Source organism: Epinephelus fuscoguttatus, linkage group LG9, assembly GCF_011397635.1.
Source record: "Epinephelus fuscoguttatus linkage group LG9, E.fuscoguttatus.final_Chr_v1".
Lineage (NCBI taxonomy): Eukaryota > Metazoa > Chordata > Actinopteri > Perciformes > Serranidae > Epinephelus > Epinephelus fuscoguttatus.
Genome location: NC_064760.1, coordinates 9737121 through 9765070, shown reverse-complemented (window position 1 = coordinate 9765070; position 27950 = coordinate 9737121). Strand labels below are relative to the sequence as shown.

At 40.6% G+C, this 27950-nt stretch overlaps 1 protein-coding gene across 2 annotated transcripts in view; it reads right to left on the bottom strand.

Moving 5' to 3' along the window:
- The window catches only part of fstl5 (follistatin-like 5), a 271372-nt gene that overhangs the window by 16159 nt on the left and 227263 nt on the right, over nt 1-27950 (bottom strand). For both annotated transcript variants that reach the window (XM_049585115.1, XM_049585116.1), the window contains exons 11-14: nt 15491-15517; nt 15144-15262; nt 8373-8522; nt 2830-2937 (exon numbers count right to left, since the gene is read on the bottom strand). In XM_049585115.1, coding sequence (XP_049441072.1) covers nt 2830-2937; nt 8373-8522; nt 15144-15262; nt 15491-15517 — 404 coding nt within the window. The remainder of the gene's footprint in view (nt 1-2829; nt 2938-8372; nt 8523-15143; nt 15263-15490; nt 15518-27950) is intronic.

Here is a 27950-nt window from a genome sequence, read left to right as displayed (position 1 = left end):
AGTCTCAAATATTAATCAGACCATGTTTGTGTCCAATCAGCACCCTCTCCTTGTTTTTACTTCAGATCCAATGTGCTGCACTTCTGAGCCAAAACAACAGAAAATGTGTCACTGTCCAAATCCTTCCACACACTGCACTGTAAGTGACGACTAATTACCCCTCATCGAGCAAGACAAACAAATCAGCCGTTGAGTATCCCAGAGAGGCTGCAGTGATTAATGCCACCATCATGTCATATTGGAAAAAAGGGGACAAACTGGACGTTTAATCAGCCAAGTGTTGATTATAAGGTTATTTACATTATACTGTGTGTGTGTGTGGCTTCTTTGTTTGGTTTAAGTTGAATAAAGTCTATAAATGTAAATAAAGCTGATTGTTGTGGTTTTTATGACCTTGTACAATTTTTAATGCTTTGTGGTCGATACTGGAGTCTATATGAAAACAAAGACACATATATTGTAATAAACACAATGAGACTGATGTAATTTTATTTTTGAAAAATATATATGTTTATCTGATCTAACTCTGGAACAAGAAGTCAATTAATTGGTCATTGTTTTGATAATCAATTAATCATGTGAGTTACTTTTCAAGTTAAAACATTTGCTGCCACCAGCTTCTTAAAGGAACAGTTCAGCCCCAAAATAATCATTTGTATATCAATTACAAGGTGCCATGTTAACGCTGAATTTGTCAAGAAAACCTTTTTTTTTTGTTGTTGTTGTTGTTTGTTTGTTTTTTTTTTGCATGCCCCCACGGTGAACAAACAATCCAGAAACTCAGAAAACTGTTTATGAATCGGAGTAGAGGGGGGGCCTTTTTCACAACAGCAAAACTATATCAAAACATCCATTTACAAACTTTCATGCAACTCATGTAGCACAACCCATGTCTCATTTATCCACTCGTATGTTCAGTACTTCCTAAACACAGTCTCTCCAAGGGGCCGTACACATCCTGACAGCTTCCAAGAGCGCGGTCTTTAACTACTTGAAAAACGCGAGGTCGGGCACTGGGCACTAGTGGGTGCTTTTTTGTGCCAGCTTTCAAGAGCGCAGCGGCAGGCTGTGTCCGAGGTTGCTAAGCAACCTTAGGGGCCATAATATACTTGCTGCAAACAATGCATACGCGACTGCATCATGGCTGCCATGCATGATCTGCATTTGTTTGACGTGTCGAACGCACATCTCAACGCGAGGTACCGCGACATGTGCGCGAGATGCAATATTCATATAACCGCTAGAGGTGCTAGTGCGAATGCACACAGTGACCCGACCAGATGATCAGACCAGACCCTTCTTCTTCTTCTCATGAGATTCTTCACGATTTCCGGGATATATTTCTGTTGTCTGCCCCGAGTGGTGACCGCCAGTATTGTGCATTTTGGCTGCATAGTGCTGCGTACACAACACAGACACGGCGCGTTGTGTACGCGTACGTTCAATCAAGCAGCAAGTATATTACGGCCCTAACAAGTACTGTTTCATAGCGTATTTACCTGAAATTCTGAGTGCAGAGCTGATCTCCTCCAGGCGCTGTTTATAAGTGTGTAGACCTATCGTCTGTGGGACAGATGTAAAGCTCTGGGTAGACCTGCACTAACATGATCACCTTTTTTGTATTTATCAGACTGAATATTTACAGAAGAAGGGAAAGATATCTGTCAGCTGTGTTTGGTTGTTCCTTGTCACATGACATGTTGTGTGCACTGCTGCATTCCCAAAGTTTAACTCGGTTTATCTCGGGGTGCAGCTGTCATGCCCTGAAAATAGGTGGCATGAGGGCATCGCTCTGGTGTTTGAGCACACCTGCCAAGCATCTACATTGAAAACAATGAATTTGAGGGAGCAAAAAATGCGGCATATGTACGTCCCCTAAAACAGCAGTCTTTAAAACACTTCTGCATCAACAGCACAGGCGCACTACTCTGTGTTTGGGAAGTACTGAGCATACGACTTGATAAATGAGACTTGCGATATAATTTGCAAGCTGTGTGAGAGTTTGTTGTTAAACACTATCACCTCTTTTCTTTGTTTTTGGATTCTTCATTCTCTGTGGAGGCATGTGGGGAATAAAACACTATTCTTTAAAAATTAAACATAACACAGTGAGTAATTAATATACAAATGATGGTTTGTGGGGATAAAGTGTTCCTTAAAATGAAGGTCATTTCTGTTTTTATCAGTTTTATATCATAGTAAAATGAATTTCTTTGGGCTTTGGACTGTTGGTCAGTCAAATTGAGCAATCTGAAGACATCACTTTAGGCTTGGGGGAATTATGATGACCTTTCTATCAAACAAGAATCCAGAAAAATGTTTTTAATTTGACAAAGATAATAAAGGTCCTGTGAGTAGAATTTAGATGGAATATAATGATAATGTTTTCATTCAGTTTATAATCTCCTCAAACTAAGAATCGTGTTTTCGTTTCCTCAGAATGAGAAGTTAATATATGTACATTTTCATGTTACGCTGCCATGTTTCTACAGTAGCCTAGAATGGACAAACCAAACACTGGCTCTATACTGGATCATGTAGTGTTTTTGCTTTTCATGTCAGTCGCTGTAGATCTCCTAAACACTTGGCAGGTTTCAGCTGGTTAAAATCTGCAACCTCACCGCTAGATACCACTAAATCTCACACACCGGACCTAGAGGACACAAGTACATGATCTGAACAAACATGCACTGCCCCTTCGCTAACCTTGGATTAAATCCTGTCAATACTGAGTGTCTGCATCTCTCTGCTTTTATCAATTCACAAAGATGAAACTCTGCAGAGGAATTAGGAACATTTGTGTGTTATAAACAGTGAGTTGTGACTGACCTGCAGAGTGGGGAAGTTCTTCTCCATGTCTCCCCAGCTGAGCAGCCACACCTGGTCGTGAGATTTGTCATAGTGAAGCTTCACAGGAAAAGGGTCGGTGCTGACCGTCTGGAGAGGACACACACAATCAAATCAGACCAAAGTGAGCCTTTAAAGACAGCAGGGCCACAGAATAACAATTGAAGGCAATCTAGACTTTGCTTTTGAAGAGATCCTCCTTTGATGTGCGGTGGTAATGTTTCTGAAAAGTTTTCCTGCAGGCTAATGCATCAGGGGTTGACAGGAGCAAGTCTTCTTTTAACAAGGCAGAGTGGAGGTGTGCTTTTTATGTAGAAGGTGTTTTTGGTGTTCAGCTGCATTTCAAATCAAGTGGTGACAGACACAATTGCTTTACCACACTGAAGTAATTGCTTTCAGTCTTTATCCGTTCCTTGACGCACGGCGGCAATATTCCAAGTCTGAACAATAGATGAGTCGCATGTGACAGAGAAGCGCTCCTCGTGCATTATGTCCACCTGAGTGCAGATAGACAGCCAGCTCAAAGGGAATAGGGAAAGCACAGGGGAGAGGAATGCATGCAGGAGCTACAGCCTCAACAACGGCAAGAAAAAGCAATCATCTTTTTTTATTCCAGGAAAATTATTGCAACCCTATATTCCCACAATCCCCTTTGACTGCAGCTTACTTTCTACACTATTTGTTTTTGCTATGCAGCCCTAATAGTATTGTTTACCTAGGCAAAATATATATTGTATCACTGAGAGAGCAAACAGCTCCTGAGAGGGTTATTGCAAATGAGATGAGAATATCTGTTGAATCCTAACTAATCTCTGAGCGTGTAGTCATCGGAGAAAACAGGTGTTCGTGTTGTTCTTTTTCTCTTGACTAACAACTTCTTTCTGGCTGAGGAAGATTATCAAGATCCGCAGCCAATATGTTCATGTAACTTTAGCGCCGACAGCAGATCTGTCAGAGATGAAGCGCGGAAAACATCACTGCGCCTTCATACATTTATTTATCCACGTGCAATTTGCAATTAATTGGTTTTAAACATGCAAAAAACAATCTGCTCATTAAAAAGTCTTCACCAAGCACTTAATTGGTTACAAATTTCAAAATGCAACTTGCTCATTATTAGTACTTTCCGCATGTCAATCATATTAATAATTCAATGAGAAAATGGAAAGCTTGGAAACCAAAACTCGTGTCTCTCTTACTATTCTCGACGAGAGGTGGTTCAGGTGCTTAATTAACAACTGCTAATATAATGCAATGAAGCTAAACCTCCAGGCGACTGAATAATGAGCTTGTGACAGTCTCTGGGACACCAACCTGCTTACTGGCAGGTCCCTGAGAGGCTGGCGAGCTGTAAACAGCCATCACGGTGTCAAAAACATCTGCAGGGATCCGAGCAACCCTGGATTAACCTGACACACCCAAAACCCCACCGGCACAGATGATTTAACTCGACGGCGCTCACTAGAAATGTGCCGAATGTTGTCATCTAAGAATTGTGCTACTTCCTGAGCCTGCCTCGCAAAAAATAAAATTCCCCCAGGAAAATAAATGGTGCTGCAAGGTGGCAGAGTGTTAAAGGGATTGCCTCTTACACCATCAGTGAGGGAAACTGCAGTTGCCACGTTACAGTATCTATGAGGGGTTGCCAGGTTACAGTATCTGTGAAGAGGTGGGTCTCGGGGTTACATGGTCCACATATCAATGTGACGGTTAAGTGCAGGTCTCGACTGCAGCAGTATGCATGAGGTGTGTCGGGTCAGGGGTTAGCAGGTGAACTCAAGGTGAGAAAACTGATCTAAAAGCAGCACTTTAGATCATCGGTGCAGGTGGAGCAAAGCAGGTGCGACCCAATGTCAAAGCTTCTGACAAGTCAGAAACCTAAAACCCATCATCACACAGAAAAATCCAACACATGTTGAACCAGATGACACAATGTCCCGTAATCATTTGTCAAACTACGGCAGGGGTTTGGATTTCAACATTTGCAAGCAAATCAAATAACACATAATTAAAACTAATTAAAAAAAAAACCCTGAGATCTGTACTGAGCTGTTGCTGGCTGAGAAGGCAGAAACAGTTTTGAGTGACAGCCTGATTAATGTTCATAACCTGTAGCTACAACCTGAAAATGAGACAAGCAGCAGAAGATATGAAATGTTGATTAAATGTAGCTGACACATTAGAACAACAGGTGTAGTTACTCTGACACCTTATTTATCACAGGCTGCTTGATCCAGATACTGGAGATCCTGATTCAGAGCTCTGATGACACTTTAACTTGATTAACTTTGATTAATTAAACTGGCAAAACACAGGTTAAAAACTAGAATCATGTTACAGCTTTTCTAGAGTGCTCTTTGGTAAAATAGCTAAGCTTTATGGGGATTTTACCAGTCTCAAACCAGATCCAAAATGGAGCTGACTTTTGGAACCCTAACGCCTCATTTCCACTCAAGTATGTGCCTGGTGTCCATAGATCTGTAAATGTACGGATGATGCCTCTAGTGTCCAACGCAAGGAAGTGCATTTCTTTACAGATGGATAGAAACCTGATAGAAATTACCTGTAGCCATGCAGGAGAGGCTAATTTTGTCAGTTTTTCACCATCCAGTAGTTTGGAATATGCGCTTAGAACATTACTGATGAGCTGTAATTACCACGTTTCTGAGAGCCTGGTTGCCGGGTGGAGACGTTTAACCATAGTAACCCGCACCATATTACACCTAGCAAAGGGAAATCTTATACTTACACTTAAATTTAAGAGTTACTGACGTCACAGAGCTGTCAGTGTCACTGTCTGTTACGAACACTGTCTTCACAACTGCACTGCATTATGGGATATTTATGCTGCAATAGTGTCCCGTGTTTGTATACTGTAATACTATAAGACTTTCTATACTGGGATCTCACCATGGATCAACCTGCCCCTGCATATTAAACAAAGGGAATTTTCAAAACAAAAGGTAAGGAGGACTTGTGGGGAAGATGGTTCACCTTTGAGATGTAATTTAAACCCCAGGAGAGGTATGAGTAGGTTCATAATGTAATTTGTTTGTTTATAAATGATGTGTATGTTCTTATGTGCTGTTCTGCTGTCTCCACTGAGGACCACTTTGGAAATAAGTGTTGTTAGTAATGGTTTTAAGTGCTGTCCTCTGGGGTTTTCTTTGTTTTGATACTCCTTAGAGTTGTGCTTTTATAATTCCAAATCAAATCAAATCAAAAATATTTTGTTGGAGTATACAATACGGAGACAATTCATGTTTCATACTAAGGTTTTTGACATACTAAAAAATCTCACATACTGTTTTGTCGCACTAAACAGCATGCTTGTGTGGAATTTCAGCCTTCGTCATATTGTACATCTGTGACCAAACAAATAAGTGACTGTGATTTGTGTCCTGGAAATGTATCACATATGAATTAAAATAAAATAAAACCATTGTAGACTTATTTGTAACACATGCAAGAACTATTTATTCTCGTGTAAACTGTTGGTTTCTTTTGAAATCTTCGCAGGTTATGTTTTCTTACATTAAAGCCCAGTTCAGACCAAAGATTCACAACGAGACAAAGATGTTTTAGAATGCTGCAGAGAAATGTTGCAGCTGTGTGAACTGGCCGTCTGAGCTCAACTCAAGCTGGCTGATGGTGTCACCTGCAACTCAGCTGGTCAAACCAGTGGCAGCTGGTTTTAAAATGTAAAGCACGTCACCTGTTTCAACAGCCGATCAGCTTGTAGTGAAGTTTGCTGGTCAAGTCAAAATGACCGCAGACAGCATGTTTGCCTGCTGTGGCAGGTGCTCCGTCACCACAGAGCCCTCTGTTTACGTCCTCATGGTGTGCCGGTGATGGATGGTTGGTCGCTGCTGCTGCTCGCTGTATGTGCTTATGCCCCCTCACACACACATTCTCATTGACTGATTATTTTGCGCTGCTTATTTATATTATTGTGGCATATTCATTATAAACACAGCCCATCTGATGCTTGTTTTGTTTCATCACTACTACAAATGCAGCTGTAGCCAGTATCTCACTATCACTATCCTCATTCATATTTTAAGAAGCTACAAATTATATTCAGCCACACAATAAGCCTGAAAAGCTGCAAATCAGAACAGAAGTACAGAGTTGTTGCATAGAGATGATACACCATCTCATCTAGTTGCATTGGCGTGAACCGACAGGTTTCGACAACGTTGCAGAACTGTGCATTGCAAGAAGTTGCATGTTTCAACTTGTCTCGTCATAAATCTTCAGTCTGAACTGAGCTTTTTACACTTTAACTTTGCACGAACAATAATAAAGTCCCAATGTCCTCAAAGGAATACTTGCTAATTTGCAACATCCTAGCAAGTTTGTGTGCAAACTACAAACCATAAACAAACAAGTTTTAACCATAAAAAATAATCAGGTTTTGTACCTTGTCCACTTTTGTCTGGGGATCAGCCGTAAAATGACGTTGCTGAGATGCTCCTCATCTTATCTTTACACTAAGTTGTTTTGCTACCACTAGATGACATGAAAGAAAAGTGTTCAAAAACGAGACCAACAGGTCTGAGTTAAGAAGAGTAATTAATGTGAAGCAAACCCAAAATGTCACCTCATGAGGACACGGGGTCGCAGGAGATTATAACAGAAAGTTGAGAAACGTTCTCCGAGGTCGTGATTAGAGCAGCTGTGGCTGGTGCATGGGAAAAAAAGGTGGTGCTTACGATTGGCCAATTACTGGGCTTAACAACACTGTGACATCTATTAGCTTTGAGTATCTGGACGCACCTCTGATGGACTGCAGAAAGCACACACTGAGGAAAAGTTTACATCGTTAGGTACATTACTGACATAATGAAGTGTCCTTTAGACTCAACCACCTGTCAAACACGTCTCACACTCGGCCTCCAGCCTACGTCTGAAGCTCAGCAGGGCCAGTATCATCAGCACACCACAGCACTCACTCTTGTGTATTAGTATCCTACTAAATTATTACTCAAGTAGAATATTTTAAGTGCAGGCATAACTAATGAGCAAGCTGTTTCCAAAAAGTTCCCCATGCACTTTGGGTAAAAGTTGGAGCGCGTAGTCCAGCGCCTTTAAAATAAGCTTGTTTCTTTATGAAGGACGATGTTTTGTATCAAACTGAATTCGGAGTCAAAGGGACCGATTTAATGAAAAAAATATGTCCTTCGTTCAACAAAATCAATCATAGAAAATACCCATATGAAGTAAAGATTTATCAAAAGCTCTTTTGGAATATGTTTTCCATCAATGTGGGAACTTTTTGTGGTGTAACTGTTTGAAAAAATACATCAAAGATGAGGGGGAAAAAAAACTTCACTGGTCTCGTGTAACCTTAAGGTTCTTTGGCTCAGACGGAGGCGCAAAGAACCTTTATTTTAACAAAAGCACAAACTAAAAATATATTTTAATTTTGTCCTCTTCTCTATGTAAGACTGTAACTCCTCCCACATCATACGCTCTTTGTAAATTGACATGAACCTGGTTTCGTAATTTATGTTGAAATCTACCTGGACAGCCTTCTGAGACTGGATGTCGACGATGAGCACTCGATCCAAGGTTGGCTGTGTCACATAAATAAACTTGTCCTTGATGTTGACCGCTGATGACCACACACACCTCTGAACCTCCTCTCCTGGTGAGGTGGGGCACACCTCCTCCTGGAAGAAAAACAAAAACACACATTGTCGGTTAACTAATTGTTTTTAATATCACAGGGAAATATGTCTCATTAAAAAACAATTATCTCCGTCCAGTCGTTATTCTGTGTTGTTTACTACTCGCGGTCTTATCTCCTGTGCTGATGTGAGTCGTGTTATCTTGGCAACGTAGATAAATGAGCTTTGCGAGGTCCTGAAAAATCTCTGTAATCGCTCCCATTTGTCCGCGCATAATCCACAGAACAAAGCCTGCAGACGATCTGCGGCTGTTCAGCTTTCAGTCCTGGCAGCTCTCGCCTTCCTAGCCAACGGGAACCTTAACCGGCCTTCTGTCTCTGTAGCTTTCCTCCCCTTCCTTCCCCCCTCGGCCCTCCAAGCCTCCAGGCTCTGCCCGGTCGTCTGTTCCAGACTCTGTGGGACGATTTAGGGAGCTATTGGCCAGCAAGGATGAATGAAGGGCTTCGGCATGGCAGGGTGAACTCTTTCTTCCATATTTACAACCGCAGAGGCAGCCCATGACATGCGCCTTCCCACAGGCCAGCTTCTCTCAGTTAGAGGGGCATTAGGTAATGTATGAACTTCATTGAACTCTATCAGGGATGAAGGGGAGCAGCAGCATCGCTGACAGATTTTATCTCATCTGTAGTTCAGCCCTCCACTCATCCTGTCCTTTGTATTTTATCTGTAGAAAAGCAGGTTAATTTGGGCAGACATGCAACAATAACATCAAGTAGAGAGGTCGTTTCATGCAGGATGCTAAAACAATAACGCTGCTTTTGGCTTCATAACAAGGTTTTCATATCTTTGTAGTTGTACTGTCTTTCAGTGTCCAGTTGTAGCACCATCTGTCAGTGGTTTTTGATCTAAAACAGGTTGGGAGAGTCAGTTTTTAAAAGCCAGAAATGGCTGCACTTGCTCAAGTAATCGTTGAGTCACTGGTATTGAACCCTGTGAAACCCCTGCAGTCCCACACTGTGGTCATTTTGTGCTACTTGGCTGTAAAAATCTTACTTATTGCACCTTTAAGAGGTGAGAAATCGAACATCTGATGCCCAGCTGAGGGTGTGAACGGAGGCGGCTGTAATCCTCCCTGTGTTGATGTGTGTTGCATATGTCTGTCTGTGTGTGGGTGTGTAGCATGTATGTGATTTATGTAGTAACTGACAGCTTCTAAGGACTGTAGATGTTTTTTCCCTTTATCATGGAAATGCCTTCGCCACAGATACAGCACAGTGTATATTTTTAATGGATTCACTAAAATCTTACTGCATACGACATTATGCAGCACTGGAACCACGCCAGGAAGAATACAATGCAATACTGTACTGAAGAGAAACTGTAAAAAAAAAAATATATATACTACTGCAAAATATCTCTAAAATGATTTCCACTCTCTCAGTGGTGAATGTGGGTGATGACATTTAAAGGGCTGTGTGGAGAAATATGAGGGTTCTGATATTCCCCAGTTAAGCTACTGGAAGATTTGCAGCGCTAATACATTTGTGACACAACATCTGAGGGGAGGAAAACTGCTGCAAACAGTGAAACAGCAACATCCAAAATGTCAAGAGGAGGAACTTTACAGGGAGGGAGCAACACTGACTGCTGCTCACTCAGACGGTTTCTTCAATGGCTCATTTCAAACTGTTATAAATCTGCAGCATGATGAGATGTTGATATTTCAACATGTTATTTTACAAATGCTTCATATTATAACTTGAGTGGAATTTAAGGGTTGAAATTAATAACATCACATTTGAGGATGCTGATTCACCAGACAGAAAGCAACGTACATCATATATAGACCCTTTTACTGTTCGTAAACAGTATGACATTTTTGGTGGGCGGGGCTTAGCTGGACAGACATTAGATACCACTAGCTAGCAAGTTCTTTTAGCTTGTTTTAGACAGTGGAGGAAGATGATTAACGTGGTGCTAGCACGTTACCATGCCACATAAGGTAAGGTAAGGTACGGTCATGACGTGAGGACTGTGAAGACAGACACCTTAGCTTTCTGCTGCAGAAGGAATGAATGTTCTAACTATTATGGTTTTTATTTTAGATCTTGTTCAACAGAATCATGCAAACAAGGATCTCCTGCCAATTATTGTATGTTATAATCAGGTTTTACGTGTTTTTTTAATGATTAAAGTAGACACTAACATCCTTCTGTTATTTTTTACCCAACATACAAAGCCCTGTGTACATCGTACCACTACAGACCATAATAGCCTCTCCCCATGTTTAAATAATGAAAGAACCATTTAACAACACAGCAGCTCTCCACACAATGCTGTGGCAGCAAGAAAACATGGATGTTTCCCCTCGCGTCTTCTCAGCTGCAGAGGGAAGAAAAATAAAGACGCTTCCTGGACTGACTTTACTACAATAGGACATCACAGTGTTTTCCCGCTACTGTGTGTATCACAGTAAAACACTCTATAAGGTAGTTAAGGATAATGGATTGGCTACGCAATTACCATAAACAAATCAATCAGTGCTCCTCTGCGATAGAGAAAACGTGAGTGCCATGCTGGGAGCTGCCTCGTGTGTTCAACACGGCAATCCCCCATGACAGCACTGGCACTGGCATCACAGCGCTCGCCGTGATTGATATCCTAATACAAACACACCTCTCAGAGGAACGCTTGGCTGATTGTTGTGCATTCATGGCATCGCTTTAAGTATAACAGCCATCCAATAAGCGCGGGGGCTCCTGGATGAAAAGCAGCTCAGAGGAAAGCGTCCATTCGAGAACACATGTAAATCTAACAGGTATCTATCAGCAAGATGCTTTGAATATTTTGCTGCTTGAAGGCTTCGGTGATTAACTGTGTTTCGGTTGGGGAGGCTGAGTGTAAAGAGTCCGCTGAGAGGTGAAACCCCCTCTGACTGCCTGCAAACTAGCAGGTTCAACACTGTCAGGTCGCCCCTGGATTGTGTTTGTAGCAAGCAGAACATGTGTGACGATCAGTAACCACTTCAGAGCTGCACTAATCAACAGTTTTATATCAACAATAGAGACATTTACGACATGTAATATAAAAGAGGATGCTCGTAATGATAGATCCAACCCTGCAGTTCTCTAATCTACAGAGCACTTTAGCATCTTTCAGATCATTATTTTGGTTTTACCGCACACAACTTTACTGTTTTGCTTCAGTCTGATCGCTGATCAGCAGTAGCTGTTTTCAGAAAAAAAAAAAAAAACGCTCTGATAAACCCACTGTACAGCCAGATACTTCCCTCAGGAGGCAGCAAGGACCAAAAACAAACAGTGTTAAAAGGAGAGTGAACATTGCACATAAACACGACTCCAAATGAATGCTAAATTTGCCCTGTGTCTACTGAAACTGTTTGCTAACACATACCGTAACATCAACGTGATGTCTATATTGTGAATATTTTAAGCTGCCCTCTCTGTGCAGACCTTCTTTACTTCAAGCTGAAAACATCCAAAATCACTTGTTATTCTGTTTTTATAATTTCATAGTGTTTTTGATGGTGGTCTGTTACTATAATTTATTTTTCTCTGTGCTCTTTATGTTATCCATCATTGCTCAGTGAAAACCAATATCTCCAAAATGTCAACTTCTCACAAAACAAGAAAAACAGCTTTGTAAGTTTTCCAATTCATAAAGGAACTTAAAGGTCCAGTGTGTAAGATTTAGGGGGATTTAGTGGCATCTAGCAGTGAGGACTGCAGATTGCAACCAGCTGAAACATCTCCTGGTTTGAATTCCTTCAGAGGCTTTAAGCGGGAGCTGAATTAACCACAGAGGTCTCTTCCTCTCCAAAACAAACAGACCAGGTGATTAAAACCTGTAAAAACACTGAATAAAGCAGTTTCACATTATATATCAGTGTTTCTCTGCCACTCCTGTCATAGAGGGGCTGGTAAATGTGGTGGCTGATGCAAAAACATGAATGACCCTATAGACCCTTTTACTCTTAGCTGGAGGCAAATCAATTCTCCATAGACATTAGCTAGTGCTAGCCAGTGATTGTTTTAGACAACAGAGGAAGATGATACGAGTCTCTCAGAATAGAGTGCCTTCAGAAATATTCATTCTAAGTGGCCCTCTGGTCACTCTGTCTGTGGAGACGGAGCAGCGGTGCAGAGCAGTGTGATTAACTTAACGGTTTGTTAATTCATTAGAAATATAACGCTCTGTTTCTTCCACCAACAGGGCTCTCATTTGAGTGTAGAGCATCAGACTGAATTTACGAACACACCATGTCAGATTACTCTCCGGGACCGTGAGTGTTACTTGAATAAGTAAACACTGACCAACAGGACCAGACTGGCCGACCCGTATACTCTCACTCAGTGGACGGATGATGTCACAGGAAGCCAATCTTACAAAGGAGGACCACACTTGAACGGTTTCCTCCAGTTTGTTTTGCTATCAAAGCTAATGTTAGCTAATGCGCTACAAAGTTATCGTTCCAGAGAAATCCAATATTCCTCTTAATCTGATGAGGTGGACATGATAACCCTTAATACACATAACGTTATTCATCCCTACAACAGGAAATACTTTTCCCCTGACCTGATATGAAGTGTGCGCTGCACATGTGAGCATTTTGATGATGGTCTCCCTCCAGTCCTTTGGTCTTATCACATTTAACAATAGCTGTCTTTGCTTTTGTTGACGGACAGTGGCGGCAGGTATGCAATCAAATTTAAGTTTTGAGCCATGTCTCCTTTTATTCTGGCTCCCAGTAACACAACAAGACATTTTAAGACTCCTATGTAGCCTACAGTCCTGTGGTAGAGAGTCAAGTTTTGCCTCCAGCTAACAAACTGACGTTACTGTGACGTCGGCCCTAAAAGGGTCTATCTGGTGCAGGTGTTTGTTCTGTTCTTTCTGGGCTACTGTGGAGGACCCCTTATTATTTAGATATAAACGTCCATTCTAAGGTAATGAAACTCAACTATTCTTATTTTCTATACACTAGTGAAACATATTTACAATCTTAAATTTCTTCTCTGCCAATAAATCCTCCTAAATCCTACACACTGAACCTTTCACAGAAAAATAAAATATGGAGATAGATCGTCCTCATTAAAAGTGACCATATGTTATTTGTTATTCTATGTGTTAGGTGGTGCCTGTTTTATATCTTGGTGAGTAATTATTCCCCCTAATGAGCTATTCTTTTTTAAACTCCCAAGACGCTGGTATTTCAGTAAAAATAATGCCACCCTGCTCTGTGCTGCAAGTTATTTACAGCTTTGTCTGTTTATTTGACAGGACATAGAGATCATGCAGGTGCCCTGTATTAACAAATCATATCTGTGCAGACTCAAATCTAAGCTGCTGGTTGAAGAACGTGTCCTCTAAATTTACAAGTGCAACAGCAAAGTCTTTTCTTGAGCAGGACACTGAATCTTCACCTGCTTGGCTGCATCTGAATAAGAATCTCAGCTTGATCCCACTACAAACTATTGATCCCTAATGATTGATTTCAGTAGCTGTTACTAGGTCAGGCAACAGGACGCTTGTCAAGGCCACAGAATAATAAATCACATGAGTCACACACTAACACATTTTGCCATTCAAAAGCATCAGCTCTTAGCTGTTGACTCTCAGGAGTTCACTGTTTAAAAACATTTACCTCCTAAATGTTTTAGTATTTATTGCTTGGTGGTGGAGAAAGTACAGTTTTTAATTAATGTCTGCTTAGGACTCACAACACTGTTGATTATGTCCTTCTACACTTCTGTCTACTCGTCAAGCAATCGATTGATCAATGGGGGAAAAAATTCAGCACATTATCTCTAAATTAACTAAACTGGAAATGGTGCACTGAGCGAACTCTACCTGGAACACAATATTGGCATACTGACTAATACAACTGTTAGCGAACAGTTGCTTAGTTAGAAATACAGCAGACATGGAGCAACATCAGCATTACTTTGAAGTTGTGTTTCTAGCCACCAGACAAATGTCATTCATTCTCCTTTTACCTCTGTTTGGCACTGAATTAACTCCTGATAAAAAATAAATAAATAAAGCTAAAGCTGCTGAATGACTTTCTTCACCAGCTAGTTGCAAACTCTCTTTATCTGCTGTTTGGTGCTGGGCACGTAGCGTAAGGTGGGTTTATCAGAGATTTTTTCTTCTGTCATGGGCTGTAAAACCAAAACAATCAGCTGAAGACACTAAAATGCTTCATAGAGATGAGAGACGAGTCCCAGGATACAACAAACAAAAAACATTACAGAGCTTAAAATTCTGCTACGTGCTCCGATAAAAAGTGAACGAAAGCTAAAGCTTGTGATTTTTAAAAACCTGATTAAACATTAAGCTGTTTTAATCAGTTTACTTTCATATATTGGGTAACTGTTTTATGAATTGACTGCAGCACTCAAAACAAACCTGTAATTGGATTCCTCTCCGTAGCAATAACAGATCATGGGTATGTACCAAACCGAAACACACTGATTTAGAACGGGAGTTGAAATGATAAAGATTGGTGACCGAAATTAAACATACATCATCGTTAAATTATCCTGGAGACTGCTGCGTTTTCCATATTGAGTAACTTTGAGGATGATATCAGCATGAATCACTATAAAAGTGAGTCTCTGTGTCTTCTGCGTGATCACTCACCTTCAGAGCCAGCAGCTTCTCACTGGGCTTAATGTGTCGTTGTATCTCACACGCCACAGGCTGGATGACTTTAATACCATCTTCATAGAACACGTAGAACATGTTGCCGATGCCAAGCCCTAAAAAGAAAGCACAAGCAGCCTTGTTACACAGTACATACCTAAAATAGCTTATGAGACTGCACAGTGTGAGCATTTGAGACAGAAATAAGCCGACAACATTGTTATCTACTTTCAAAGCATCAAATCATTTAATCCCTCTCATCACAGTTCAGTAACCCTATTACAAAAATTCAATTAACTCAGTTTAATGAATGCTATAGTGGAGCAGAAGCAGTCTAGACGTACCTTCTTCTCGCCACAAAATGTTTGCCACTGTGAGGGAGAAAAAGAGGAAAGCACGATTGAAAATCGATGCGACAATCAATGGGGTCCCTTTGTGAGAGCTAACACCCAAACACTAACTCCTATTGAGGCAAAGAGGAAAGCAGGCCGCATGAAAGTTTTATGGAAACTGTCTCTGTGACACCTAGTGCAACAAACAATCGATAGAGCCCTCTGCTTGGAAATAATTTGATACCAAACACTGGAAAATGGAGTGCAGTCAACAAACTACAAGTACTGTAAAACAGTTTATGATTTTTGGATGCTGCGACCTGAGTACGTGCAGAGATGTGAAATAAAAAATAATATCTGAGACATCAGATCATCATCCATCAGTATGAGCTGTATGGATAAGCTGCCTTAGACACCCATGAGTAGTCCACAGGTTTCAGGCTCTGATGATTATCATAAGTCATTAAGAGGGATTAGTGTGCTCTTTCTTCAGTGGCAAAACCAGTTTCGGCTTCTATAACAGGTAATTTCTCATTAAATTCACTTAGAGTTGACTAATGATGTGAAATGTCGAATGAAAGCCACATAACACCCTGAGTGCTTTAATGGGTGACCTAAAGCGCAGACCAGCTGTTGGCTTTCAAAGCAGCCACTGGGCACTGAGAGAAAAGATGGCTTTACTTAAAATTACACAACTCAAGAGTGATGTGGTAAGGAGAAAATTTAGAGCCATTGTAAAGTTATTTTCCATGCAAATTCTGCTACTCAATCATTCTTATCCTCCACCATGCTAGCAGCACCGCTCTCCTCTCACACTGGCTTTTTAACTGTGACCTTCCCTCTCATTGTTCATCTGTCCCCCGGCCTTCCCTCTGCCTCCACCCCATCTTCCATTTTCAGGCATTTTCAGTCTACAAACCAATCTCCAGCCCAATTCACATCCGATTCTAATCTCGCCTCTATTGCAATGCTCATTCCGGCAGCCTCTTGCTCGGGTGGACAGATGCAGAGAAAGAAAAGGGAGGAGACAAAGCCAACGAGACACCACCGTGCCGTTAGTCAGCCTTAATCTTTCAAAAGTGCTTTGTCAAGTGTTTCCTGTGCACTCTTGCATACCTTTTAGCTCATTAAAAGTTGCACAAAAGGAGTGGGGTCTATAGATAGAGGGCACAAAGAAGGGAGGAAAAGGGAAGGGCAAAATAAAAAGAAAAACAATACAATTTATTTGAGATGTGCCAAAAATGGAAAATGGAGAAAATGGAAAAGAGGAGCTGAGATGAGATCTTGTGTGCCCCGGTCTTTTCCAATAGCCCACAGTATTGATGCTATTCATCACTTGGCAGGAAGACTGTGGCTGTTCTGCGCATACAAGGGGCCCATACATCAACTTCATCATCCATATAACAAAACAAGCTGGCTGCCACTGTAGGCGGTGAGTTCACTCTTTCTGCCCGTAATAACTGTGTTTCCACTGGGCTCCAAACATTGGGAACGCCACGCTCACCAGCCAGCCTGGACTCTGCGGTTCCTTCCCGTCAGCAAGGTTACATAAATTCAATTTGTTTACAAGAGCTGCACAGTGGGCCAAACAGCCTGTGGTGTTCACCGTAGTGGCGTGGCACAAGACAGTGGATGCATATTATAGGTAGAGTAATTGGGTCGCAGCAGATGCAAATGCAAAATGTAACTCAGGATGAGTGCCTTGGGTGTGCAGGCAGCTCCTTCCAGAGATTATCCCAAAAGTTTCTTGCAAAGTTTTGACTCCTGCAGTGTGTTAAAGTCCTGCTTTAAACATAAGCACCACACAAATGAGTTGTAGGCAGTAACAATGAGGACACAGAGCAGGAATTTAGCTAAAAAATGAAAAATCCCTCAGTCGTCTTCTTATTTTCTTCATCCACTTTGATACAAAACAAATATCCTTCCAGTGCAGTGACTAATAACATGCAGGGCAGGTACACACATACCCATTACTGCAGCTATGCCAGAAAGACTACAGATGCACCTGCCAACTCTCACTTACAGTACATCCAGGCCTGGATTAAGATGCCTCAGGACCCCCTGCTTTGGGTCTCAGCCAGAGCCTGTAGACCTGACGATCAGCAGAAATTTGTATTTATCAATGGCGCCTCTAATACTACCTCCAACCCTGCTCTCTTAAATGTTCTCTTTTCTTCAGTGTCTCTTCTTTCTCTCTCCAAATATACAACCTCAAATGTTCTCTTTTTTATTTTCCCTCTATTGATTCTCTATGAAGAAACTGTGTCACATTTTTGTTCTTTAATCAGACTCAGGGATTACTTGACTGACTTTCTTAAAGGCCCTGAAAATGTTCTTAATTAGCTTCTCTCTATGAGCAATGGGCTGCTACACTGCCACACAAATTTTGGCTGGAATTTTCAGTTTGAAGAATCCTGGAGAAGCTGATTAGCTGAGTTTTTGAGTGTTAAAACTCTTAATAAATAATACCTGTGGATATCATTTTGCCAAACTTGTATTTATTTTCATCTTTTAGTCATGAATATGTACTCTTATTGAGAAAAATACTTTTTGAAACAAAGCTCTAAGCCCATTGGTTCCTACTGAAGACATAACTCTTTAAAAACAGGTCACAAATATACATTTAATCTTCTAAAGGCTCAGTTATTACCTAAAACATCTGGGCTCTGTAGTTTTTATCACAAGTTACTCAAAGTGGAGTTAATCATGCATTTGTTAGGGACTGATGAGGGGACATGTCACGTTTGCTTTTGGACATTATCAGAGCTCTTCGGCACAGATGAATGAGACACTGTTTTAGGCTCTGGCTGCACACACAACACTCGTTAGTGGGATCAACTCCTTGTTGGTTTTGGTCTGTTCATCGGATTTGGAGATAACAAGGTCCCGTCTACATGTTAGGGCTGTACCTGACTCAGAATTACGTCAGTCCAATCAGATTTGGCTGTTTAATACGAATATTCAACAGTTCCTTCCTTTATTTCCTTAGTGTTTGAACAGGGTTTGGCGAGATGTTCAGGCTGACTACAACGTTTGTGTGATTAAGTAAACAAGCCCAGGTAGCGCTCCAAGCTAGTGCGTGTAAACGGGTCAGAAATATGCAACATATTTTGCCAACACCAGCGATCAAACAAAAGCCAGAGACTGTATCGTACTGAGTTACTGTGAGCTGGAAATTCACCATGTCTAAACAGAAGACAGACGATAACATTATGTCGGAGTCTGATTGAGAAGCTTCTCCTTCCCCAGGCACCTGCCTCTGAGTCCACCGTACCAGAGAGCACTTTGAAAGCAAGGAGTGTTCACTCTGCAGCTACATCTGGAGACGGAAACTGACACATGCTACTGCACACTGACTGACAAGGAAACCGAACCAAACCAAACCAAAAACAAAAATAGCCCAAAAAACAAAACAAAAAATTGCTTGACTTGAAGGAATCTCAGTTGTCTGTGGGGGCTCGGGCTGATGATTTCAAAGTTTAGACTTTCAGGGAGTAACCATGCTTCATGTATACAGTTATATTTGAAAATTGATATTTTCGTCGACGTCTTGACCTCTTGTCCATTCCCAAAAAGATTTTTTTTAGGTCAGCAAAACTGACATTTACTTTTCAATATTCTGGTTACGTTGTGTCCGTGTGGACATGCAAAACAGAGCGTTTGGGAAAAGATAAGGTCATCTCCTCAATTCAGACATGCCTATTGTTGCTTTGTGCAATGGGAATGCACCAAAAACAGTACCAACAATGGCGGACTACAGGTTTATTTAGGTTTTGTTAGCATGGATTGCTCTAAAGACTACTTTATACTTAAACTTAGTCTTGCTGCACCACTTCAGAGATGAACAGAGCACTCTGCTTGGTCCAATTCAGCATCTGCAGTTTATGCTCCCGCCGAAACAACAGTTTTGAATCAGGCTAGAAAATGGTGGGACAGTTTTGATGGTGAGATTGTTGTCAATGAGGAATGGAAGGAAAACTTTTGCATGTCCAGAGCATCGCTCATATCTTTGAGTGAGTTCCTTCGTCCTTATACCGAAGGGGAATCAACCATGATGAGACCTCAGGTGGATGTTAAAGGTAACGTTAGCTTGTACACTTTACAACCTTTGTAAAAAGGGAAGAAGACAGCTAACGCCGGCAAATGCTTAGAGTTGTTTTCGTTCTAGTGTGGACAGAGATATTTTGTAAAACAGAAATTGTGTGGACAGAATTTTTATTTTCTACATAGAAGGACAATATTTGATTTCAAAAATACTGTGTGTAGACAAAGCCTAAGAAACATGTAGAATATCACCAGCCCTATCCTTTCAAAAATGCTTACATAACGACTTTACAAAGGAAGAGTAGAAAACTTAACATCCAGTGTAAAGAATTGACAATCATAAGGCTCTCTGATACCTTTCTTTGGCTCAACTCTAAAGCATGGTGAGTTTGGGGGAGGTCAGAAAGAAGGTCATGGAATTGTAACTCTCAGAAGATGAGTAGAATTACAGGGTTTTTTTTTGCCTGATTTGCAAAATTTAAAAAAAGACAGTTAATACATTTGAGGCAAAGTCATGAAGGGTCATCTCAAACACTGAGATATTTCATGTCTAATTCAAAGCGGCCACCAACTGTGGCCTTTCTAGTGCTAAAGTGAATACTGATGAAAGAAGATCAGTTTCAGAGCTATGTGCTTCTCACTTGGCTTCTCCTCTCCGCACTACACAGTCATGACTCACCTAGTGATCAAGTCCCACTTCTGACAGAGCAAGAAGTCTTTCGGCTTTTATATTTTTTACCCATCCATTTCTCAGCCAGCCAATTCCCAAGATTTTTTTCGACAGCTTTTCTCTCTCTCTCTCTCTCTCTCTCTCTCTCTGTAGCTTTTAGCAACTATGTGCTGCATATATTTGAGGATGCTTAAAGATTGAGGGCTAACTTCAACAGCAAGTTCCCGGCAGTACTTTCTCCAGTCAGGTAGAGTTAGGAAGCTTTCAAAATAACAAGACTGACTGCACTAGAATTAGAGCTGGAAGCCTGTGGAGGACTGAAGGCTGTATCATCTCTTTAAGAGGAAAAGTATTCAAAAGACTTAATCCTTGGAGAAAAATCCACGAGAGTTTCTGAAAAAAATACAAGTTACTGGAGAGAGTGTGAAACATAGAAGCTTGGAAAATAAAGTGAAGTGTTTGTGCTCATCACAAACAAAAACTGCAATGGGAGACATGGAGAGGTAAATATTTGACTGTGAATACGAACCACCTACTGTGATGACAGAGGTTTTATCGTTTCATCCTATTTGGTCATGTTAACAGCTTTTCAATCAGATTTTGGGTTTGTGAGATCACTTAGGGTGACTACATCTATGTAAGCTTTTTGTCTGTTACAAACTTTAATATAATTAAAATAAATCATTATCATTATCTAATTAAACAGTCTTTTAAGGTTGTTTTTGTGTTCTTGCTTTGCCCTCTTTCGTCTTTATGTTTTGTATCAATTACTTATTTAAAAAGATCAATTCATATAATTATTACATCAGTTTTTTACAGAACGCATCATCAGAAATATTCATAAGCCGTCATGTTGTAACCAGGGCTTAGAGGCGTTTAAACTTTCCACTGGATTTACAATATTCATTTCACAAGGCCTTCAGCATGAAACGTAGTCGACAGGCAGGAGGCTGCTGACACTGTGGATAGCGTCACTGCCTGGGTAGAGCTCCTTGTTGCTGACAGCGTGTCCAACACTGTGTGAAAGCCCACTGTGATGGGGAGGGACACCGCTGATGGAAACATGGACGCTATTTTGGCACGAGCTGATCTTCTCTATTCAGAGGATATGGAGCAGACAGCATGGCGGACCGCGCAGAATAAAACAGCTTTGTGCAGACTCTGAGCGTGGAGCGGCGGTTCTCATCCGTGTGCCATCGAGGCCCGGGAGATTGCAGGGCTTTGTTCCAACCAATCACTTCACCAGCGGATTTCGCTGATTAGATCTTCCTCTGCCTGAATCTGGGAAATCAAACAGTGCCGTATTTGATTGAAACAAAAGCCTGCGAACTGTTTAAACGTCAAAAAATGGTTTACAAACACAGTAAAGAGTATGGAGTAAAGGCAGCGGTGTATGTAGAAGACAGAATTGGGTAAAGTATAGACAGCACAGAACAGAGCATGGAGTTAAGATCATCGCACAGGCAATACAATAGAAACAATAAAAGGTTCAGAAGGGGCAAAAAGGGGATTAATTGGGATCAAAGATTTATAGCTGAGGGATGTGAGTTGGTCACTAATTTAAAACAGTGATCCAACAATTACCTGCCAACTTTGGAGACATCTACATCTCAAAGTATATTTGACTTTACGAGATCTTTTGTGTTATGTGTAACACTTCAGGTACTTCTTCAAGCACTTTTTTTTTCATTTTCAAGCACTTACTTTAGAGCAAATAATTATTTTTTAAATATTTTTGTATTAAACACAAATAAATGATTATCTCTCCTCAGGGAAGGGTTACTTGTCACACAGTTGAACTGTATAAAATCCTCAACAAAACATTAGAATATCATGGATCGATCTGAAAGGAGCATCATGAAACAATGCCAGCTGGAACTTCAGTTTCGCTTTCAGTTTTTTGGCGGAGCTGTTTCATTGGCACACCGCAGAAGAGAGAGGAAAACAAATCATGATGAAAAGCCAACTCATTAAGCTGAGTCATGTCAAGTTTAGCCATGCCAACGTAGGCCTACTGGTTTTGCCGGGGTTTCATGAGTGGAGCGAAGTAAAAATAAACTATGATGTCGGGCGGGACATCATCAAAGCGAGGAAGAAAGGAGTGGGAGAGCATGTTGTGGTTGTTATTTTGTTTTTTGAAAGAAGATGCTGAAAAATTTCTGATTCTGAGCGATTTAATTATAATGATTTGCCAAACACAACTTTGCTCAGAAAATAAAACAGAATTATGTGGTTGATTGAAATTTCAAGGGATTTTGTAAGCACTTTGTTTGAAAAAACGGTCTGTTTTCAAGGTATTCCAGTACTTCAGTAAAAATTCTTGCACTTGAAGCAAACCGTGTTTATAGAGAAGAAAATAAAGTCTTGAATGGAGGATTGAAAGGACTGAATAATCCCACACAGTTTTCCTTGTTTCAGGAAATGTCTTGATATTGGTTTAGTTTCTTTACACGAGACAAAACAATCAGATTTGGATTCAAGATCAAGAAAATTACACTTCAAATTTCTCAAAACAACACAAACTGTATTGGAAGCAGGTGAAATAATCGCCCTCCATCTGAAGATAGGACTGAGTAACTGACTCATGACTGAGTGGAGATGTTTTGCAGTACTTTCCAGCCCACTAGCATTTCAAGACTTCATGTTCCTGCTGAGGTATGTAAAGGTCATACATTACTTAATGGGCCTCTACAGTGAGTCGTGAGGCATTGAGCAAAGAAAGCAGAATAAGGAGTAAAGACAACAATACTGGAATCGTGAGAGGAAACCCAGGGGAAGCAGGAATGTACACAGGCGTTATGATAGGCAGAACCTACTGTACACTTACTGTAAACTATCATGGCTGCACAGTTAATCGAACAAACACATGCAAAGAGTGCATGAAGTGCCCAGTTGCTCAGTGGTTAGAGCAGACGTCCCATGTACAAAGGCACTGTCCTTGCTGCAATGGCTGTGGGTTTGGGCTGGAAGCCTGCAGCCCTTTACTGCATGTCATCTCCTCTCTCCCTTTTTCACACTGACATCTATCCTGTCTAATAAAGCTGAAGGCCAAAAAAATAATCTTAAGAAACAAGACTTGTGTCTGCACCACAAAGCAACACAACTAACTTTTTAAACCGTCTGAAAAATCAGCAGAATGAATGCATGAAGGACAAGAAGAATCACGACGCTAACACCTCATTGAAGCCCCGACCTTGTCCAGCTTTGGCTCAGACATCTACAATAGTGCTCATGTACAATGCGTCACCGTACCTTGACTGGCGGAGACATATCCATAAGAGATGGACTGAATTCAGGTGAAGAAGGACCTTATTATAAACCTGTTGATGCAGTAAATTAGCAGGAAGGTAACACAAGGTAAAAGTTAAAGAAGTGCTCTGTTGATTTGATTCTGGGTAAAAAGTTGTGGCATGATTTTATTTACAGTTTACTTCTAGAGGATGGATTGTTAATAAGGACCAGTCTTATTTTGACGCAAAGATCTGTACATTAGCAGGAATCAAGTGAAAACAATGTGTTGCTATTTCAAATGTTAAAGTGCAATAAAAACTATATTGTCCTTAAAAACGATGAATAACTGATAAATAATCGTGATCTCAATATCCATCAAAATGATCGTGTTTTTCTTCTCTACTATGCTGTAAGAGTAACTCTGAGTCTGGAAGCTACATTCCCTGTTTTTGGCTGGCCATGCGGGAAGTTACAAAGCTACTAGTCTAGCATTGTGAATGAACTGTCTGTTATATTTGGTGTTCAAATAGAATTGGACCCTATGTGCCTCCTACTTGAACTCCCGGATGGTCATATTACAAATATCAAACACAAAAGACTTTTCAATCTTTTGACTTTTGCTGCCAGGAAAAATATGTTGCTCTTCTGGACCAAGTACGCTGCTCCAACAAAAAAGTTGTGGCACAATCTTATAATAGTGTATTCCCAATGAATATATCTCTTGTATGCTGCAATCTTCAGTAGAGGTTTTTCATAAAGTTTGGGACCCTTACTTAAAGTACATTGGACCTATACTGTCATCTCCCATATTAAAGGGGTGTCCTAAATCAGCTTAGCCAGTCTCTCTACATTTCCTGTAAATTAGTCCTCTTGTAACCTTATTATTTGTCTACACAGCCTATTTGTTAGTCTGTTTGTTTGGTTGTTGCTGCCTTTATATGGTTGTAGGAAGCGATAAAGGCTGGGGATGGATGTAATGCCCACTTGTTTTTAAATTATTGTTTTGTTTTCTTTTTTTCTATTATTTTCTCATTTTCAACTACTCCTACTCACCATGTGATGTCTGAGCTGTTCTGTCCTGTGTTTTATGTTAAAAATGATCATCTTCTTGGCCGTAATTGTGCAGCCCTATACGCTATGATGTTACATATGCACAAAATGCACAAAACAGGTTATATTATTGGGTAGAATAACCAAATGTTACTTTTATAGTCCATAAAAATGTGCTGAGTTGACAGAACAGAGTCAAAGGTTTGTATTGGAGATAAAATAACCATTTCAGTCATAATAATTTACACGTCAGCCAGCTGCTTCTCTAAAAGTTTGCAAAAGAGTCTTGTCCTTTCACCACCTCCCTCAGCTTTTTGTCTCTCTGCCTGTGTTCCCCTCTTTTTATACATCCAACAATAAACTTAATTTATAAAGTTACATTAACCTTAGCTAACCAGTCAACTGTTGGCCCATTAAAATGTTTCAGCGACGAGGAGTGCTGAGATACCTAATGTAATGCGGTGAAGTCATTAATTAGCAGCATAAGCACTGAAAACTTCCCTGAATCTCATTAAAGTCTTAATTATTTGCAAGAGTTCAAGGGTAACTGTTACAGCACAATGACCACAAATAAAATACTAGTGCTTCTGCCATGTTGTGTCCTCTATGCTAATTACCTTTCTAATGAGAGCCAATTAAGAATAAAATGTCCATACAGTGAAACCTTAATCTCAGGCAACATGCAAACCGAGCCTAACTGCTCACTACATCATCTTCATAATAAAAATAGAGTAAGTTATACTGAGATCATTCACGCACAAAGATAATAAAGAAAATAAAGTTGCAGTTGGAGAAGTGTCACTAAAGACGACGATAACCTCATCTGACCTGTTGTGAGACTTCATCTCTCAATAACAGCTCCAAGAATAATTCCATAATTACTTCTTTATACAGTCCAGAAGGGCACTTCAGCTAAAGAGGGTGTAGGGGCATCTGCTCAAGACAAAATATACACTACACAGTACTCTGAAGGTCCCTCATATGAGGCATGAAGTGCAGCATAATGTAGAGACATAAAGTGGAGAGACTAAAGCAACAAACGCTCGTTCTGAGCCTTGCAGATCCTCTGACACTGCAGAAATAATTGGCACATTGTGAAGGGCAGATATTTATGCCAGTTTAGCGGCAGACTGTCAGAGATGGATGGTGCTCTGCCTGCTGGTGACAGACTCTGTTAAAGAGATCTCACAGTAGTGACTGCTCAGGTTTTTCCCAAACAACGAAGCGCTTGGGTGAATTTGAGAGAAAAACAATTCACTTTAGCGCTGCGCCTGTGAGGAGAAGGTTCTGACCTTCAAGCTCCTCTGAGGTGAATGCATCTTAAAAAAAAAAAAAAAAAAAAGATCATCCATGCCTCGCTCATCAAATCATGTTTTTCAGTTCATCTCCTGCTTAATACCTTATTCAGCCCTTTGACAAGTGGCTTAGTTAGTTATTCAGCTTTGTCTCTTATTCGAGTGTCAAAATGAGAAGCCTGAGGCAGGTCAGGAACACAATGGTTTCGCAGAATGAGATCATTACTTTGCACAAAGTCCGAATTCTAAAACATTTCCAAGTATAATTGCAATGTGTCATTTGAATCTATGTCTGTTTCAGATCAATGGCGTTACATCAAGAGTAGTCTGGCACCACAACATGCCCACCAGCATCTTAACGTCTGTGGGATCAGAGCGTGAAACTCTCGGTTGAAAAAGTCCTTGATTCTGCTACTTAAAGGCAAACGCCACCCGTTTGAAGACAATTAAGGTCAGTACTTGTGAGCAATGAATACTTATTGCAAAAGCTGGAAAGCCAGAGAGACAAACACTTGAAAATACATGGGGACAAAATTATAAATATGTTAAAAACTATCTGACAGATGGAAGTAGTTCAAAGCTTGTTCTGGAGGTTATAAGGACATCTGTTAGTTGGGTCTTTTCAGATGATGATTACACAGCAGTAGTTTGTACTGCCCGTGATCCGGGCTGCAAGTCAGTGTTTAGGTGTTATATTAGAGAGGGATGATTTGGGGAGTTATATTTAATCTTGTGTATTATGTACAGACATAATTAATTTTAGATTTATGTTTGGGTTTGGCAGTTTGTCGCCTCTCCCTGAAAGCAGGATGTCAAACCACATGTTGATCTACAGACGGATAATAACTGGACCAATGACTTTGGAGCCGCTCTGGCCAGAACATGACGCCATATGGAGCTAATCTGGATTCACACTTGACGTGCACTCCAGCCTGGAGGTTTGAATGAGGACTCTGATATGACTGTGATTTATGTGACATAAGTAGGGTACACAGATGTTCTCAAAACATGATTCTTTGATTACAATTTCGCAGTCCTGATTGGCCAAACGCTTGCACTTAAATAAGGGAGAGATGGCACTTCACTGCATGTAAACACTGTGACTGTGTTTACATGCACAAAATATGTTTTTTTGCCCTTATTAAAAAAAGACACTTCATACTTGAAACATGCTCTAACACGGTGTTGATCACATCAAATATGGAAAAGTGGAACAGCTGTCACTTGTGCCAGGATTTTTTCAAAGTTTTCCACCAGTGGAGGACTTGGTTGACTGTGCAATCACAGACTCCTTTTCAGCCCTGTAATGGTTTGAGTTGAAGGTGTGAGAAAGAATAGTGTCAGTAACATTGTTAACACTGTGCTACATTACAGAGAAATACAAAACCGTTCTAATGAACCTTCATTAATATAGGCCTATATTTTATCTCCAAGTGCACGTCACACACTGAGCGAGCCGCCGTTAATGACGCTGTGGGCTAATGGGCATGTAGCTACTTCCATGTTTCAGATGTTACAGGGCTTGACGTTAACTTTTTTCCCAAGGAGCACATGTGCTCCTAAGTTGAAAAAGTAAGGAGCGCACAAAGAACTTTAGGGACACAATGTAAATTGATCAAATAATGTGTTTTCCATAATAAACGTGATGCAAATAGACATTTACAAGCAAAATTATTTAATGAATTTGTATACAAAATGTACAGAAAGATAAAATCACCAAGTTTTGAAAAAGTATTGCAATTTAATTTTGTCTTTAATGTTATTATCTTACATATATTATCTTTGCAATATGATTATCTTATATAATGTTATTACTATCCTAAAACGTTCTCCAGGTCCTCTGAAACTTTGCAGGACTTTTTTCCACCCTGCCCAGCAGCAGTACCGTGGCAAACGGTCCCTAACTGCGGGGAGAACGGAGCAGGCTTCCCCGGAGGTCCGCCGCTTAACCCGGTCCGTCTCCTCCACCACACTTTGACTTATTTCCACCCTGCCGACTGTGGGACTTATATTTATTGTGCCGACAGTGGCTTGGAAAACCGCCCATAACCGTGTCACACGGGGAAGAGGGAAGGCGGCTGGAGTTCCTCCAACATTTGGTTAGATTATCATAGACTGCTTCGGTTGATTTTTTTATGCGCACCTGTCCCTAAATATTTTTTACAGTTCACACACACCTATT